Genomic DNA, 17,317 nt, shown 5'->3' with positions numbered 1-17,317 from the left:
CCAACAAAAAATATTATAAACATACAATATTTTACTTAAAAAACCTTAAAGAATCAACAAAAAACAATATTTTTAGCAAAACAGACTACAAAACAAGTTTGTAAAAATCATCATTTCTTCTTTACAGTATTAAAAATCAACAGGATGAGAAAGAAAAATTGTTAATCATTTAACAACAAAATACATTAAATATATAGGAGTTAATCTTTTGAGAAACAGAGAGGATTTAGAAGCAGCTATGTGGTACGGTGGAGAGAGCACTGGGTGTGAAATCAGCAAGACCTGAGTTCTGACACTTAATAGCTGTGTGATCCTGGGCAAATCACTTAACCTCTATTTGCTTCAGTTTCCTCAAATGTAAAATGGAGATAATAATAAATCTATTTCTTAGGATTGTTGTGAGAACCAAATAAGATAATAATTGTAAAGCACTTAGTGTCTGGCACATAGTAAGCACTATGTAAATGTTAGCTATTATTATTATTATATAAATATAGATATAAAATTTTTTCATATTCATATATTAAGACTTCAACAGAGGGAGATAAAGTCAATATTCATGCCTAGGCCAAAAATACAATTATAAATATTATAATATGCAGTCTTTTAGATTTTGTGCTATATCAATTAAATCACAAAGGAATAAGAAATAAAATTAACAAAAGAAATTCATATGGAGGGGGAAAGGCCAACATTATCAATGGAAATAGTAGATAAAGGACAGGAGTTGGCATACCTATTCTCGTTATATTACAAAGCAACAATTATCAAAACTACCTGGTTCTGGTTAAAGTGTGTCTGCGTTAAAGTGTGTGTGTGTGTGTGTGTGTGTGTGTGTGTGTGTGTGTGGGTGTGTGTGTGTGTGTGTGTGGGTGTGTGTGTGTGGGTGTGGGTGTGGGTGTGGGTGTGGGGGGGGGGGGGTATTAGACCAGATCATTGGAATAGAGTAGATAAGCCATACCTAGAAACATACACATACAGCAATCTAGTGTCTGAGAATTCCCACAATAAAATCAGCTAGGACAGAGGCTCTTCAGTTAGAACTGTTAGGAAAACAATCTGATGAGATGGAAGCTGACGCTTTTGTAGTACTTAAAGGCTTACAAATCACGTCATGCATGTTATCTCATTTGATCCTCATCACAACTCTTGTCAGGCAGATGCTATTACTATCTTCATTTTACAGATGAGAAAACTGAGACCAAGAGAAGTTAAGTGACTTAGTTAGGGTCACACAGCCTGTGAGGGATTGAGGCAGAATTTGGACTCAAGTTGTCCAGACTTCAGGCCCAGTGCTCTGCACTGTGCTACATAGGTGCCACAAAAAATTCCTAACAGATAAGTGATCTACAGTTAAACAGGTATGCTACACACACACACACACACACACACACACACACAAATAAAAAATAGATCTTTCATAACTGTGGGTAGGGTTAAAAATTCATAACCAGATATGAGATAGAAGAGATTAGAGAAGACAAAACAGAGAATTTTGATTATGTAAAATTAAAAAGCTTTTTCATAAACAAAAGGTAAAGCAGCTACAACAGGAAGAAAAATACAGATTGAAAAAACCCATCTTTCATTAAACACTTTTGATAAAAAACCTGATGATCAGAATGGAGGTGGAAGTGATAATGAATCTGTAATCATTCTCATAGATGAGAAAATATGTGCAAACAGTGTACAAAAGAACAAATGCAAACTATCAAATATCATATGACTAGCTTTGGAGAAATTGGATTGGCTTCAAAGTCTCTAGGTTGTCAGTTTCCTCATGATTAAAATGGATTGGAAAAGGAAATGGCAAATCCCTCCAGTATTTCTGCCAAAACAACCCTATTACCAGAGTCAGACATGACTGAAACAGCAGCAGTAGTTCCTTTTAGCTCAAAGTCTATGTCTATGATTCATGTGAGAAATTGTTTAAAATTGCTAATAATTAGATATACAAATTAAAATAGCATATGTAAATTCCATATTTATGTAATAGATAGAAAAATGTTGGAAAGATTATGGGTAGACAGGCACTAATACATTGCTGGTGGAGCTGCACGTCATTACTGAGGGAAAGGGAAAAGAGCAAGTGGTGGTGGGAACTGAGTCAACCATACTTACTCTATATTGTGACTCGAATCCAGAGCTAGCTCTGGTCCCTTTCTGTTCATTTATGGGTCTAGTCCAATTTCTGTTGTGTGAGAAAACTTTATGCAGTTTTGGGAAGTGTTACATTGTTTAAGCCTAGCCCTGCATGGCTGGAAAGCTGGACCTCCCCTATCTGCAGCCTAGAGATCCTTAACCAACTTGCTAACAAGAAGCCCCAGTCAGAGCCTAAGACTTACAAAATGAGTTTTCTCACAATTATTTATCTCAAGCAACCCATAAGTCTTATCTGAAAACTGACCCTATACTGTTCAATCAATTATTATTTCCATTTCCCTCTAACAGAATACAGACACTTGGAAGCATGGGACACCTCTTTTTTCTGATTTTGGGGAACTGCTCCTTTTCATTCTCCCCATCCCAACCTAGAAAGTTCCTAATCTTTCCTCCACTTAGATGATGTAATTTATATCCTGCCTTTCTTTTAATTAATTGACCTTATTTGATTAATTGCTTTTAATGCATGAAAGTTTGTCTTCCCCTATATTCGGGGTCCTGGTGCCAAAGCTGAGGAGGTCTGGTCCCAATTTGTTATGTGTTAAATGCATTACTTAATAAATCGATGTGCTTGGAAACCCACACCTTTGTTTCCTTAGTCACTTCATCTTTCACCTGCCACATTAAAAGTGTCCAAGAAAACAACTTGGAAGGAAGTAAGAAAAGTTATTGATTTTTCCCCCCTTTTACCCATTACTATATTTATACCTTAAGGAAGTTAATGAAAAAAAAGAAAAGACTCATATTTACAAGTATATTCAACAGAAAAAAATTGTAATAAAAGCCACAAACAAAATATCTGCCCAACAATTCATGAATGGCTGGACAAACCAAGGTATATGAGAACGATGGAATGATATCAGACCAAAATGAAAATATGAAAATTTCAGAAAAGCCAAAAGAACAATATGCACATTAACTCCAACAATGAAAATGAAGAAAATAATAACAAAATCTCAGGTAAGGGAAGGGCGGAGGTTAATAGAGCATTTTCAGGTTTTTCAAACATCGTTTACGTTTTTCTCATTGGATTCCCAGACAGCTAGGTGAAATGCCCCCACACATATCCTGGCTTCCATTTTAGAGGGGAGGGAACCAAGATAGAAAGATTAAGTGATTTGCCAGTCTGAGACTCTTAGGATCAGAACCCAGGTTCCTCCTGACACTAAATCGGACAATGTCTGCTACCCAATACTCCCTCCCAAATAATATGGACAACGGTAACGTATTATCACAGTGAAAGCACACATCTTTCCCTTCCGCTAACAAATGTCAAATTATAAAAGGAGACAGTGATGCTTAGTCTCGTGGGCAGTGGGGTGTAATGGGGAGGGAGAGTGGTGGACTCAGAGTCACAAAGACCTCAGTTCAGATCCCGTGTCAGACACTTATGCCTACATGCATGACCCTGGGCAAGCCAGTTAAGCCCTCTCAGACTCAATTTCCTCATCTCTAAACTGAGGGTGATAATAGTACCTACTTTACAGAGTTTTTATGAGGGCCAAATGAGATGATATGTGGAAAGGATTTTGCAAAACTTAAATGGCTGTGTAAATGTTAGCTATTACTACTGGAATTACTGCTTTAAGTGTTTTTGCTTAACTGTTTTAGGGGAAATGAATTTGTGGTAGATTTGTCTGGGTATTTAAGAAGTGTCTGGGCCAAGGCAAAATATATTAACACATCATAATGAATTCCATAATAACTAGGCACATTTATGGATACTTTCCTTATACACTTTGAGATAAGTAGTACAAGTATGATTTTTCACATCTTATAGATGGTAGTACAAATAGTATTGCTTCTATTGTAGAGATGTTTCCCATAGAAATAATGGCATAAATGATGGCAATCGGTTCCTGGGTTCAGTCAAAAGAGTTCATTTAATCAGTAATATAGCTGATGTTATGATACATTTATGAGAAACAACAGAAGGCAAAATTATCGGTTAAAGAAAGAAAACAATGAAGTTTTTTCAATCTTGAAGGAAAATTTAAATAGAGAGAATGATAAGCAATTTTCCTGATCAAGAAAGAAGGTGAAGGAAGAAGAAGATGAAAGAGAATATAGGTGTGCATATGTATTCATATACATATATACATGCACAGAGGGAATATGTATTTGCATACATATAAAAGGAATGGGTGTGTAAACATACACATGGATATAATATGCATGTGTGTATGTATACTCATATACACATTCACAGGCTAGTTGAGGTGGACTTCATTGAACCAGAGGAAATGAAAAGCTCATAAAATGTACAGGATCCTAATAAAGGGAAGGAAAGAAAAGAAAAGCTGGTCCTGACAATTCACCATTTTTAACATTTTTGCTAAGCGAGAAAGGAAGGGATGGAACTGGGAGGGGAGAAGCTTTAGTGGTTGTTGTTGGGTCTGGAACGTAGAAAAGCCAAATTGTCACTCTGGTATATAGGAGATAACTGGCAGCAGTGTAGTTCTTGAAAATTTGCAAAAGCTTTTTGCGTCCATGACCTCATTTTAGTCCTGCTCAGAATCAAGATATTCACAACCCACGTAGTGCTTGCATATGAACCCAAATAGGAAACCAAAATCTCTTCCACTGCATCCCAGTTTTTAGAAGGAGCACAATAGGATATATTTACTGAACAAGATGAAATCCCCAAAATATTTAAGGAAAGACTCCATGAGCATGGAAAGATACCAACTTAGGCTAATGTCAAGATGACGGAGTAAGAAAAATCATAAAAGGCCAGCTGTCTCATGATTATGGCAGCAAATATTAAAACCAATAAACAGACTAAGGAATTATCAAGAAGTCCAAGGAGAAACTACAATAAGTGTATTTTGCCAACTTAGATACACACAAAAACAGAGCCCAATGGGCATGGGGGAAGGGTTCTAGTCAGAAAAATATGACCCAGGAGGAAGCTTTCCAGCTCTAAGACCAGGACAAGCAGGGGCAGTGTGCATCTATTTTGGGGATGGGGAGATGGGAGTTGAGAAGAAGCTCTAACCAATAATGTCTAAATCATGCAGTTGTGCCACTGTGACCTCCAAGTAGGGTCCAAAACCTTAAGGTCTAAGACTAAGAAGGCAACTTTTAAGGAGCACTCTGGATCACCCCATGCAGAGTTCTTGACCTCTCTGTCAACACAGAGTGAAATCTTTGGTCCTTTACTGCCCCCACCCTTGTTCAGTAAGCAAGCCAGCTAAAAGCCCCTCATGAGGTCCTAGAGGAACACAGCAGTACCAGCGAAGGCCTTACTATTCCTTTCAATTCAGAAAGTAAGACTGAAAGCGCCATGGAGCCAGAGACATCAAAAACACAAACCCAGAAGAAAAAAATTAAATACAATGCCACAAAAAACAAGGCAGAGATTTTCCAGAAGCTACTGAATTTCTGAAATAAAGCAAGAATTTTTAAATGATCAAATAAAGGAAAGTATGAAAAAACTAGAAAGGAAACGAGAGTTCTGAAGGAAAAAATTAGAAGGAGAATAAATATTTAAGTACCTTGTATATTGTATACTGATAATATAGTGTATTTTTGGGGGGCAGCTTGGTGGTGCAGTGGACCAAGTGCCTGTTCTGAAGGCAAGAAGAGTCATCTTCCCAAGTTCAAATCTGACCTCACACCTTTACTAGCTGTGTGATCCTGGGCAAGTTTCCTCATCTGTAAAACGAGCTGGAGAAGGAAATGGCAAACCACTCCAGTATTTTTACCAAGAAACTCCCAAATGGGGTCACTAAGAGTCAGACATGACTGAAAGCAAGTGAACCACAAATGTATATTTTTACAGCCCAACCATAATCAATTATTATGTCTTAAATTATTTAGGTATGACTTAATATGTGTAAAGAGTATTTTGTAGGTGAATTCATTAGCTCCTATTTATATCTTGGTCAGTTAGTCAACAAACATTTATTAAGTGCCTATTATAGTATCAGACCCTGTGCTAAGTTTACCTACCTGGGTCTTAGCAGACTCCTAAATATTATATATATATATGTATGTATGTATGTATGTATGTATGTATGTATACACTCATGTATGCGATATTTGATTTATACGTATTTATTTTGTATTTCATATATTCTGTTGTTATTTTGAATGAAGTATTTAATCAATCAACCGATCAATAAGCATTTATTAAGTAACCACTATGTGCTAGACAATGCTGGGGATGTAAAAAGAAGCCAAAGATAATGTTCATGTTGCTCACAATCTCCTGGTGGAGACAGGATGTGAACAAATATAGACAAACAAGCTCTATCCAGAAGTAGGAATAAGAGATAATTAACAGAGGGATGGCACCAGAATTAAACTCAGAGACATACGCTTGATCCTGCCATCACCCAAAAGTGTCCCACTTTCATGTTTATGAACTCTGAAATTCCTTTATCTTGTCACAATCTGTTGTTCTACACCAGTAATTAGTCAGTCATCCATTCTACAGAAGTGCAGCTACCTCTTCTGTTTCAAACCAATCAATTCAATTCAATAACCATGTATTAAGTGTTTGCCATATGCTAGGCTCTGTGTTAAGCACCAGGGATAAAGGAGAGGTGAAAAGTCCCTGCACTCTAGGAATTTGCAATCTAATGGGGGAGAGAACATGCAAATAATGTCTACAAAGCAGGCTATATACAGGTTAAATGAGAAATCAATGACAGAGCGAAGGCACTGGAATTAAAAGGGGTTAGGGAGAGCTTCCTATAGCTGGTGACATTTTTGTTGGGATTTAAAGGAAGCGAGGAGGTGGAAATGAGGAGGGAGAGCATTCCAGGCATGGAGGATCGCCAGAGAAGGTGCTTGGAGCTGAGAGATGGCCTTTCTTATTATTAAACAGCCAGTAGGCCAGTATCCCTGGATTGGAGAGTATATGCATGTAAGAGAGTAAGAAGACTGAAAAGGTAATATAATAGGTGGCTAGGTTATGAAGGGCTTTGTATGCCAAACAAAATACTCTGCATTTGATCATGGAGGTAGGGAGTCACTGGAGTTTATTGAGTAGGGGAATAACATGATTAGACCTTCATTTTAGGAAAATCACTTTAGTGGCTGAATGAAAGATAGAATGGATTGGAGTGAGGAGAGACCTAAGGCGGGTCAACCCAGCAGCAGGCTATTATAATGTTCCAGCTGAGGTGATGGACCTTCATCAGGGTGACAGCAGTATCAGAGGAGAGTAAGGGGCATATTCAAAAGATCTTGCAAAGGTGAAATCAACAGACCTTGAAAACAGTTTGGATGGTATAGGGGGCAATAGTGAGAAATCCAGTATAACTCTTAGGTTGTGAGACCAAAGGATGGGGAGGATGGCGTTGCCCTCTACAATAACAGGGAAGTTAGGAAGGGTCGAGGGAGGGTTTAGGAGAAAGATAATGTGTTGTTTTGGATATGTTGAGTTATAGATGTCTACTGGACATCCAGCTTGAGATTTCTGAAAGACAGTTAGAGATGAGCAATGGAAGGTCAGTAGGGAGTTTGGGATAATAGAAGTACAAATATAGAAACACAGAGATGGTCATTAAATCCATGAAAGCCAATGAGATTACCACGTGAAGTCATATGGAGGGAGAGGAGAAGAGGGTCCAGGACAGAACCTTCAGGGACACTTACAGCTCGAGGGTGTGATTTGGAGAGAAAGATACAGTAAAGGAGATAGAGGAGAGCCAGATCCATGGGAGGAGAATCTGGAGAGAATGATGCTCCAAAACCTGGAGAGAAGACAGTATCAGCAAAGAGAGTGATTAACAGGGTTAAAGGCTTCAGAGAGGTCAAGAAAAATGAGGACTGAGAAAAAAGACCATTGGGTTTGGCAACTAAGAGATCAATAGTACCTTTGGAGAGAACAGTTACAGTGGAATGATATGGCTAGAAGCTGAACTGTGAGGGCTGAAGAGGAAAATAGGAAGAGGGAAACAGAGCCACCTATGGCAGATGGCCTTTTTGAGGAGGTTAACTACAAAAGACAGAAAAGATCTGGGACTGAGAGTTAAGGAGGACGAAAGAATCAAGTGAGGGATTTTTTCACTTTAGGGGAGACACATTTTTAGACAGTAAGAAATGAGCCAATGGAGAGAGAGAGAGGGAGAGAGAGAGGGAGAGAGAGGGAGAGAGAGAGAGAGAGAGAGAGAGAGAGAGAGAGAGAGAGAGAGAGAGAGAGAGAGAGACAGAGAGACAGAGAGACAGAGAGACAGAGAGACAGAGAGACAGAGAGACAGAGAGACAGAGACAGAGAGACAGAGACAGAGAGATAGAGACAGAGACACGCAGAGAGAGAGAGAGAGAGAGAGAGAGAGAGAGAGAGAGAGAGAGATAAAAATAAGTAACCAAGTGGGGATGGCAGAGAGAAGGGACAGTCTGCTGGAGGAGATGGGACGAAGTAGGATCCCACGAACAAGGACAGGGGTTGGCTTTCATAAGGAGCAAGGCCATATATGAGACAGGGCCAAAGGGGAAGAGTGAAGAAGGCACTCTCCTGAGTGATAGGATGAGTAAGAGAGGAGAAGAGGGAGCTCGCAGAGAATGGCCTCCATTTTTTCAGTAAAATATGAGACTGGGTTTGTGATTTTTAACCAAGATTTTGAGAGGCAGACAGCAAAATATAATGGGGAAAATAGCAGATTTCTAGCCAGAGAGTATGTGTGTTTGACTCCTAGCATCCCCGCTCACAGACCTCTCCAAGCCTTGTGTTTCTCCTAAGTACAATGTGGACAGTTTCTAAGGTTCCTGCCAGCTCTTAATTCTATGATTCTAGGGCACATTTGAAAAAGAAGTAGGTCAGTCTCTCAAAGATGCTGAACAGGTAAATTAGAATGAAGAATACTAAAATTGTCACCTCTGTCCTTGCATCCACGTCACAGGCCACTGCGGCTACAGTGAGGGCTGCTTTACTCTGCACAAGGGGGTTGGTAGAGTTCAGAGGTTGGATGATGGCCCGCATAATGTCATGGCCCTGGATCATCAAGCGCAGGGACTCCTGGGTAGCCATGTTTGTCAGCACTGTGGCAGCGTTGGCGATCGCTTTGTCTCTCTTACAACTTAAGGTATTTATTAAGGCGTCAATAGCCTCAGCTTCAGCAACAGCACTGGCAAATGCAGAGAAAAAGACACGGGGATGAAAACATCTTCAAAATGTTGTGTCAATGAAATGTTAATTTTGTTAACACAAATCACAGAGTAGAGTCATTCACAACAGCCTCCTGAACGTGACTTGCGCAGTTTTCAGATGTGAATTCATGGGAATGTTCAGTTTGCTCTTTCTGCAACTTTTAATGGCATAAAATGCACCATGGGAATTTCAAGTGTCTAGTGATAACTAGAGAGTGAGAAAGGAAATTCTCTGAATACTCTTGGGCGTTATCTTATTGAAAATGTGGGCAGAAGGAATATTACCACCAGTCCTTTTGAGTTAAACAAAGAAATTAATATCTATATGACAAAATAACTCATAATTATTCTCAAATTACTAGCTAATCACAGGCAGAAATGAACTCATTTCAAACCACTAAATTTCATCTTGCAAATAGGGTTTTCTGACTAAATATATTCAACTAAATCAATGACGTGCATTCAAATAAGTAAACAGGTTGCATTGTTGACCCATCCATGTGTGCCAAATTTTAAAGTTTCTTGTTTCCAATATAATAAATTGATGTATAGTTAACTAATTATTAGATACAAAGACATTTTCTCACATTATTGAAAACCCAAAATTTCCTTTTAAGGAAGCCAGTTTTAATAGTCTTTACTTCCATCACTTAAAATTCAGGAAATATAGGAGTAAAATTATGAGAGAATTAAAAAATTTAGCCAGAGAAAGAAAAGTCTAATTTTATTCTTCAAAACTTAGAATAATTTTTTGTACTTAATAGTATTTTATTTTTTCCAATTACATGTAAAGATAGTTTTCAACATTCATTTTTGTAAGATTTTGAGTTCCAAATTTTTCTCCCTCCCTCCCATCTCTCACCCCTCCCTAAGACAGCAAGCAATCTGATATAGATAATATATGTACAGTCATGAACATATTTCTACATTGTGTGTTCATCCTTCATTGCCGAAGAAGACCATGCCATCAGAGAAATGATGATATGACTTTGCACTTGACTTTGTTTTGAGTGAGGGAGGGCTGTGCAGGTCACCAGCCTCACTTCTTCTCCAGACCCATCTGAATCCAGTGACCAGATATTCATCAGGATGACTGGAGATGAGCCAGGATGAGGCAATTGGGGTTAAGTGACTTGCCCAAGGTCACACAGCTAGTGAATGTCAAGTGTCTGAAGTGAGATTGGAACTCAGGTCCTCCTGACTCCAACATTTTACCACTGTGGCAATGAGACATGGAATGTGACTGTCTCCAAAGAATTAAAGATAAGTATCACATAGAAGGCAATGGTGAGGCATATCATGTGTGAAAACAGGATGCAGGATATAACCAATATCCAAGCTTCAAAGAAAAGGAGTAAAAGATATCAAGGAGATGGATGAAAATAGAAGTTGGGCTGGGCTGGTTGGATGCCCAGTGCTCATGAAAGGACTTGGATGTTGTATTGGATTGGGTGGTCACTGATGGATTGCAGCCTGCATCACAGGGGAGAACAGCCAGATTGATGAGATTATAAATATTTGAATATTGAAGTATCTTGCCTTTGACAAGAGAAAGTCAACATGAGGTCTAAAAGGTTGGGCTTTGTTCTTAAATTATAGGAGAAGAGTGCCAAAAAAATTAAATATGAACATTACTTTTATAATTTACACTAGATGTATTCTTCCACTAGCAAGAAGAGAACACTAAAACAAGATGAAAGATGACAAAGAGAATAAAGGAGCTTAGATGAACATTACACACTCTTCTCCCTTCTTTATATGTACCTGCTTTTCATGTTCATTTTTTGCCATACATACAAAGAAAAGGAAAAGTAATCTTAGAGAGGAAGGCTCAAGTGGTCTACTGCAGAAGATGACTTTTGAGCCAGACCTTGAAAGGAGCCAAAAATGGTAGACTGAGGTGAGAAAGTAGAGCATTCCAAGTATGGAGGAAAGCTAGTGCAAATTCACAGAGATGGGAAGTACTGTGGGCAAAGAATAGTTTAAGCAATCTGGCATTGCTAGACGCTACTCTCTATGGAAAGGGGTCAAGTGTGAGAAGGCCAGAAAGCTAGAAGAGGGGCAGATGGTAAAGCACCTTAAAAACCAAATAAGGCAATTTGGTTACTTCTTTGTTAAATTTAATATACTTCTGTGAAAAACTGTTTACTGAAATATTTGTTCTTATTAAGTTCATAATTAAAAAATGAAAAAAATACAAAATCAGATCAAGAAGAAAAAGATTCATCATTAATTTCTCCACTTTTTGAAGAATGTTATTATATAGTCAAGTTAAGACAGTATTAATGGCTATGCTTTGTGTAGATAGAGAGCTCAAATACATGTCTGAGTGATCAAAGTCACTCATTATCACTATATCGTACTTCTGTGCAAACTTGGGATCTGTTCCCAAATTCATCTATTCTTTCTTTTCCAAGTGGTATGGAACATAATCTTTATGAGAGAGAGAGAAAGAGAGAGAGAGAGAGAGAGAGAGAGAGAGAGAGAGAGAGAGAGAGAGAGAGAGAGAAATTCTTTATATGTATTCTTAATATATTCATACATATATACATACACAAATATATTTTTAATATGTGATGCTGCTTCCCTCCCCACCCCAAACACTTTTGCCTAGCCCATTTTTTTTAATACGGTAAACCCTTCCAGACATGGGTTTCATCCTAACAAATTTCGCAGTTACCTACGAAGTCAAAGTTAGTTCCTTGCATTAGACTCTCTAGTCTGCTTGGCTAGTTAACTCTAGCTTTCTTGTTCCACAGTGCACATAGTTAGATGTAAGGTGCTATGGATCACCATTTTTGTTAATCATCCTAGTTTGTCTTTCCAACAATTTTGAGTAGCAAATTCATTGAACTAATCAGTTTTTAAGTGTGAAACAACTGTGTGTTCTTGGACCTCAGTTTCCATATTGGTAAAACACTCATCTTGGAGTAGTCACTCTTCCTAAAAACAATCATTCAAACATTCAAATTTTGTAACCCGCAACAAAATGAGACAAATGGGGAGGGGGAAGAATAGAAAATGTGCTTACACTATAAAGATTTTCCTTAGTATATGTGGTGTTAATGAAACTGTGATATGCCAACTCATATTAAGATGTCTTCACTACTATTTGAAGGAGAATATGAGTATAAAAAAGTACAATGATAACTCAATATTATATATAGATGTTAAGATGTTAAGCTTGGGTTTCACTCAACACTGAAAATCATTGCTGTTATGGTACTCAATTAAAGCCTGAGAAAATAAAGTATTTTCCTATGTATTAAAGAGAATGCCCCTTGGATCTTCCTACATATCCTTGAGTCCAGTAACCATGATGTTTTTTATCTTTGTTTCTCCAGTGCCTTGTTTATAATTGAAGCTTAATTAAGATATGGTGAATCAAATTCAATTGCAAATGAAAGTGAAATTATTATTGATCTAAATGTTTGAGTCTAATATTTTATTCCTGTACAAAAAAATAAATTTTCCTTCATGTTCATTGGTTAACTGTTTTTCATATCATACAACAGAATAATGGTCGAGGTGTTCGAATATATAACAAATTACTTTTATAGTGTTTTTTCTTCACATATTTTTGGTATTTAGTCAATATGAAATCAGTCTTTTTTTTTCCAGCTTACTCCTAACATGAAAATGTTCTCCATTTCATTAGTAGTACTGTATGGGGGATAAGGAGAGGTTATGCTTTGTATATTAAATACTTAGATTATTAAATCAGATAAGAACAATAAACAGTATTTTATCAGAAATCCAGATATTTATGGCTTTTTCACTCTTTATGTTAAAAAGATTAGTGTATTGAGAAAACACAATTGTAGAGGACTTCTTACTCACTGATAGTCCTAAGCTCCTTGTGATAAGAAGTTCTAGGTGGAGAATATTCATTTCTTCCTAGACAGCATCTGATTCTAATTAAGTCCTCAGCAAGTTAGCTTTTGGAATGCTATTCTTAATTATATGAAACCTAAGTCTGATAACATTCATGTTTTAAATTTGCTGCAGTGTTAACCCTATTTCGCCTTTTCTTCTAATTCCTATTTAGCACTTATCTGCACTGTACCATATAGTGATTGATTATTTACTGTTCTGTCTCACTACATAATTAATTCACTTGAGTCCTATTTTCCTCATAAACTTATATACCCCTGAAGATTACTGGACAATTTTTATGGGGTTTTTTTGGTAACTCTATCGTACTAGACAATAAATAGGTGAACGTTTTCCTCTGGTCTATGTTGTAAGGATTAGAGACCTGGAAATTTGTCATCCATTATAGCAATGAAGATGATCTAGTTCTCTTTACCACTGGAATGTATTCATAATGATTTTTGGAGATTTAGAATTATATAAAATTACATTTTTACAATGATGAAGAAATGGTTCTTACCTCAACTGAACCAAACATTTCTTTAAATAATGAATTTAGAAATTGCCTATGACAGTCAGTCATAATTAGTGCATAATTTGTGAATCCCCATAGATTGCAAGAACTGGGCCCCCTAATCCCACTCCCAAATTTGTAAAATTCAACCATTAAAACCATGGGGTAAAATCTTATCATTTAGAATTCAGTTATAAATATGTTAAGTTTTGCCTGGAGCTTACAGAAGGACAAAAGACAGATTACTTCACTATTCTCTCTAGTGCCAAAGTGAAGAAGAACATTTTCACAGTAAATTTTATGTGAGAACCCATGTTGTAGTTTCTTACTCCACTACAGGAGATGTTTTCTTTTTTTTATTATTTCAAGAAAAAACGGAGTCATCTTCTAAAGGTTCACCCTATAGGATAAGGACCACAGACTGCGTTGGCAGTTGTAACAGGTAAAAAAACCCATTGAGTCAGGACATAGGTTAAAAAATGTTCAAATGATGAAGTCAAGTGGGTAAAGCCCTAGGGTTAGCAAGAACATTTTCCTGAACATTTCTCTATATCTTCCTGTCTTTATTACCCTAAAAGGAGCTGGGTAATTTTTTCAAGTCCCATGGGGGATGTTGTGGTTATTACATCCCATCTCTCAGTGCTTCAGGGCAAGATATTTTCCGTATATTGAGTTGAAATCAACTTCCCTGTTTACTTGCCCCCACTGGTCCTCCTTCTGTGCTCCCTCTTCTACACGATAATTTCTAAAATATTTTATGAGAGGTATTTCTGTTATAAGACTTCTCTTCTCCAGGCCAAACATCCCCATTTCCTAAAAAAAAAAATCTCTATTTATATGGCATGGCTTTGACTTCTCTCCCTGTCACATTAGGACATTGCAAGACTGGGAACACTAGGTAGGAACAAGTATTGCAATTTGGTTGGAAAGATTTCCTCCACAGCTCTCCCCTGTTACAAAGATTGCTGGGGAGGGAAACGATTCATTGTAATTCTATAGGAGGTATTTAGCAGAAATAGCAAGTAGGTCAGTGTATGCAAGTGATGTATATGAAGCTAGTCTGGATGCAGAATGCTAGAGCACTGAGTATAGATTATTAGATGCAAGTGCTCCAGTGCTTTTCTTGTGTCTCCTCCATCTGTCCTATCATTGTTGTGTATATAGTATAATACCTAATCTTTTCTCATTTTTTCCCATTTAATCTTAATTTCATTTCAGTACTTCTTAATATGTCATGTAATCATTGATTTTTATCTGGTCCAATTTGATTTGAGTAAAGTTTTACATCTTCTATACTAATGTTATTTATGCTCCTTCCATTTTTTCCCCTCTGGAACTCTCACTTCCTTTCCCATTCTTTTATTTAGAGGTCTCATTTTATTATTATGGTCATTTAAAAACTCTTCCTTTATTCCAGGAATTTTGGTAGCTCTAGTGGTAAACCCATGAGTTTTGTTTTTTTTATTTTGGTGGAGGCTTTGTTGGTACATGATGTGGAGTTATTATTTTTTTTTCCTGAGTTTGTGGGTTGAATAACCCTAGCTAATATTATTTCTTAATCACTGATGTTTTCTTGTGTTTACTATTTTCCAGCATTACTTCCTGAATGAGGATTTTGTATCAGGGGAAGATTTTTTACACTTCTAAAAGGAATGATAAGGATTTTTTTTAAGGGGGGGGGTAATTGACATGTCTTATTTGGGCCTCAGGAATGAGTAAAATGCCCTTTGAGTACCTTAGGAACACCTCAAGTCAGCATAGTCAGCTGATTTGGTCTAAGCACATGGGAGAACAGTGTGAGGGTAGTCAAGGTGGGGATGGTTTATGCTGAGGTAGTGGACTCCAAGTAGTCTTTACCAGGGTGGTACGATTCAGGGCACACATTCCCAGTTCTAGCCATGAAGGCATCTTGACCCTTTGGGGAGTCAAAGTCAAAAAGGTTTTATGGGTCCTTGACCAGCCCCTGGTTCCAGTTCCAGAAGGCTAGTACTGCATTCTCAGGTAGAGCTTTTCATGTTGAACCCCACTTCCATGGTCCCAACAGTTTTCTTACTCCATCTTTGAATGCACTTAGGCCAGCAAAATATACTGCAATCTCCCCTTGACTTTCTTGATCATTTCTCTACCTGGTACTTTTTCCCCTTAATCCTTGCTAGAACAGTTGTGAAAGGCCTGGGCTTTTCTCTTTTCCAGCTTAAGGACCTTATGTTCTCTATGATCTTTCAAGTCAATCAATCAAGAAATATTTATTAAGTAACTACTATGTTTTCACATATCACTCACAGTGATTTAGCAAGCACATTTGCCAGATTTTTTTTTAATGCAAAGATATAGTAAATAAAATAATGTTACCTTTGAAATAATAAGTATTATTCTCTGGGATAGCATTCATCTTAAGAAAAAATTTTTAAAATGAGGTCAATGACTAGGTTGTATAATGGATCAAAATTACATACATATTCATACATAGACACATTATATATATATCATATATATACATATTTATATATACATATATATATCAAAACACTGATAAGGCCGGAACCCTAGTTACTGGACCTAGGCAGAGAAATTTGTATAAATAAATTGTGAACAAAAGAATATCCTTTCTCTCATGCACAGTGAACAAGATATAAAAAGCCTGCTGTTTCAGGGGAGAAAATCTAAGGGAAGAAAATGGTTCATTTGTTAATTTATACATTCAAGCATTAATAACATATTCACCCTGTATGATTACACAGTTCATGTGAAGTTGGGTTATGATTACATTTAATGTGTCAAGACCTTTTTAAGTGATAGCATCTTTTAAATGAAAAAAATGCAAGAAAATCAGAAAATTGTATGTAGCAGTGGAATGCTTATTTTAAAAAAAATCTTTTTTTAAATTGCCAGTGCAATTTTTATATCACAATCCATTATGTTTAAAATATCATTTTAGGCATATCGAAAAAACCTCAAATTAAGTTAGTTTGCATTACATTAAAATACAAGTAGCCTTATCCTAACTTCACCTCCCCCCTCCCACACAATTTTTACCTAAGCTTCCACTAGAGGTCACTAGTAAGACACACTTATTTCCATATTGTTGGTGAAATAAATTGCCCATGTCAGAAGCCCAAATTCTGGTAATAAAGAGACCACTATATAAAGATAATAGCTATAAGACTTTAGTTATGTTAAATAACTTCATCTTAAAAATATACCAGTTCTAAATCTTTTATCAATATTTGCATGCTTTTATCATTAGAATGCATTTTAACCTTTGACATCTTTGTATATTAATCCTATGGTCAATGAGTATCTAATACAAACTTATTAAATGATAAGATTATTCAGTCTGGATGGCAATCTTTCATCTGCTGGTAAGCCCAAGAGAAGGCTTTAATGTTGTGAGGTGTTTTTTGGTTTTTTTTTTGACGTTACCAAGATTTCACTTGCCCTCTTGCCGTGCAAGGTCCTAATCTATTTTAAATAACAGCTATCAAAAAAAGAATTATATCTGAAAACTTGTTTTATTAATCCAATTTAAGACCTCATCCTAAAAAATAAAATGATCAAAATGATCATTCCACAACCAAACATGTAGACGGCTCCAAAATTAAGCAGTCACCTATAGATAATATAAATAATAAAATTACATAAACAGCTGAGGTAACTTCCTGGTTT

The 17,317-nt window shown here is 36.8% G+C and overlaps 1 protein-coding gene across 5 annotated transcripts in view; it reads right to left on the bottom strand.

Annotated features, from left to right (window-relative positions):
• The window catches only part of ARMC3 (armadillo repeat containing 3), a 129,532-nt gene that overhangs the window by 37,724 nt on the left and 74,491 nt on the right, over window positions 1-17,317 (bottom strand). For all 5 annotated transcript variants that reach the window (XR_011976667.1, XM_072651702.1, XM_072651703.1 and 2 more), the window contains one exon: window positions 8,993-9,242. Coding sequence is in view for 4 of the 5 variants with exons in the window: in XM_072651702.1 (XP_072507803.1) it covers window positions 8,993-9,242 (250 nt within the window). In the remaining variant the exon portion in view is untranslated. The remainder of the gene's footprint in view (window positions 1-8,992; window positions 9,243-17,317) is intronic.

Source organism: Notamacropus eugenii, chromosome 3 (genome assembly GCF_028372415.1).
Source record: "Notamacropus eugenii isolate mMacEug1 chromosome 3, mMacEug1.pri_v2, whole genome shotgun sequence".
NCBI lineage: Eukaryota > Metazoa > Chordata > Mammalia > Diprotodontia > Macropodidae > Notamacropus > Notamacropus eugenii.
Note: the sequence above shows the minus strand (reverse complement) of the source record. Positions and strands in the feature narration are given on the sequence as shown.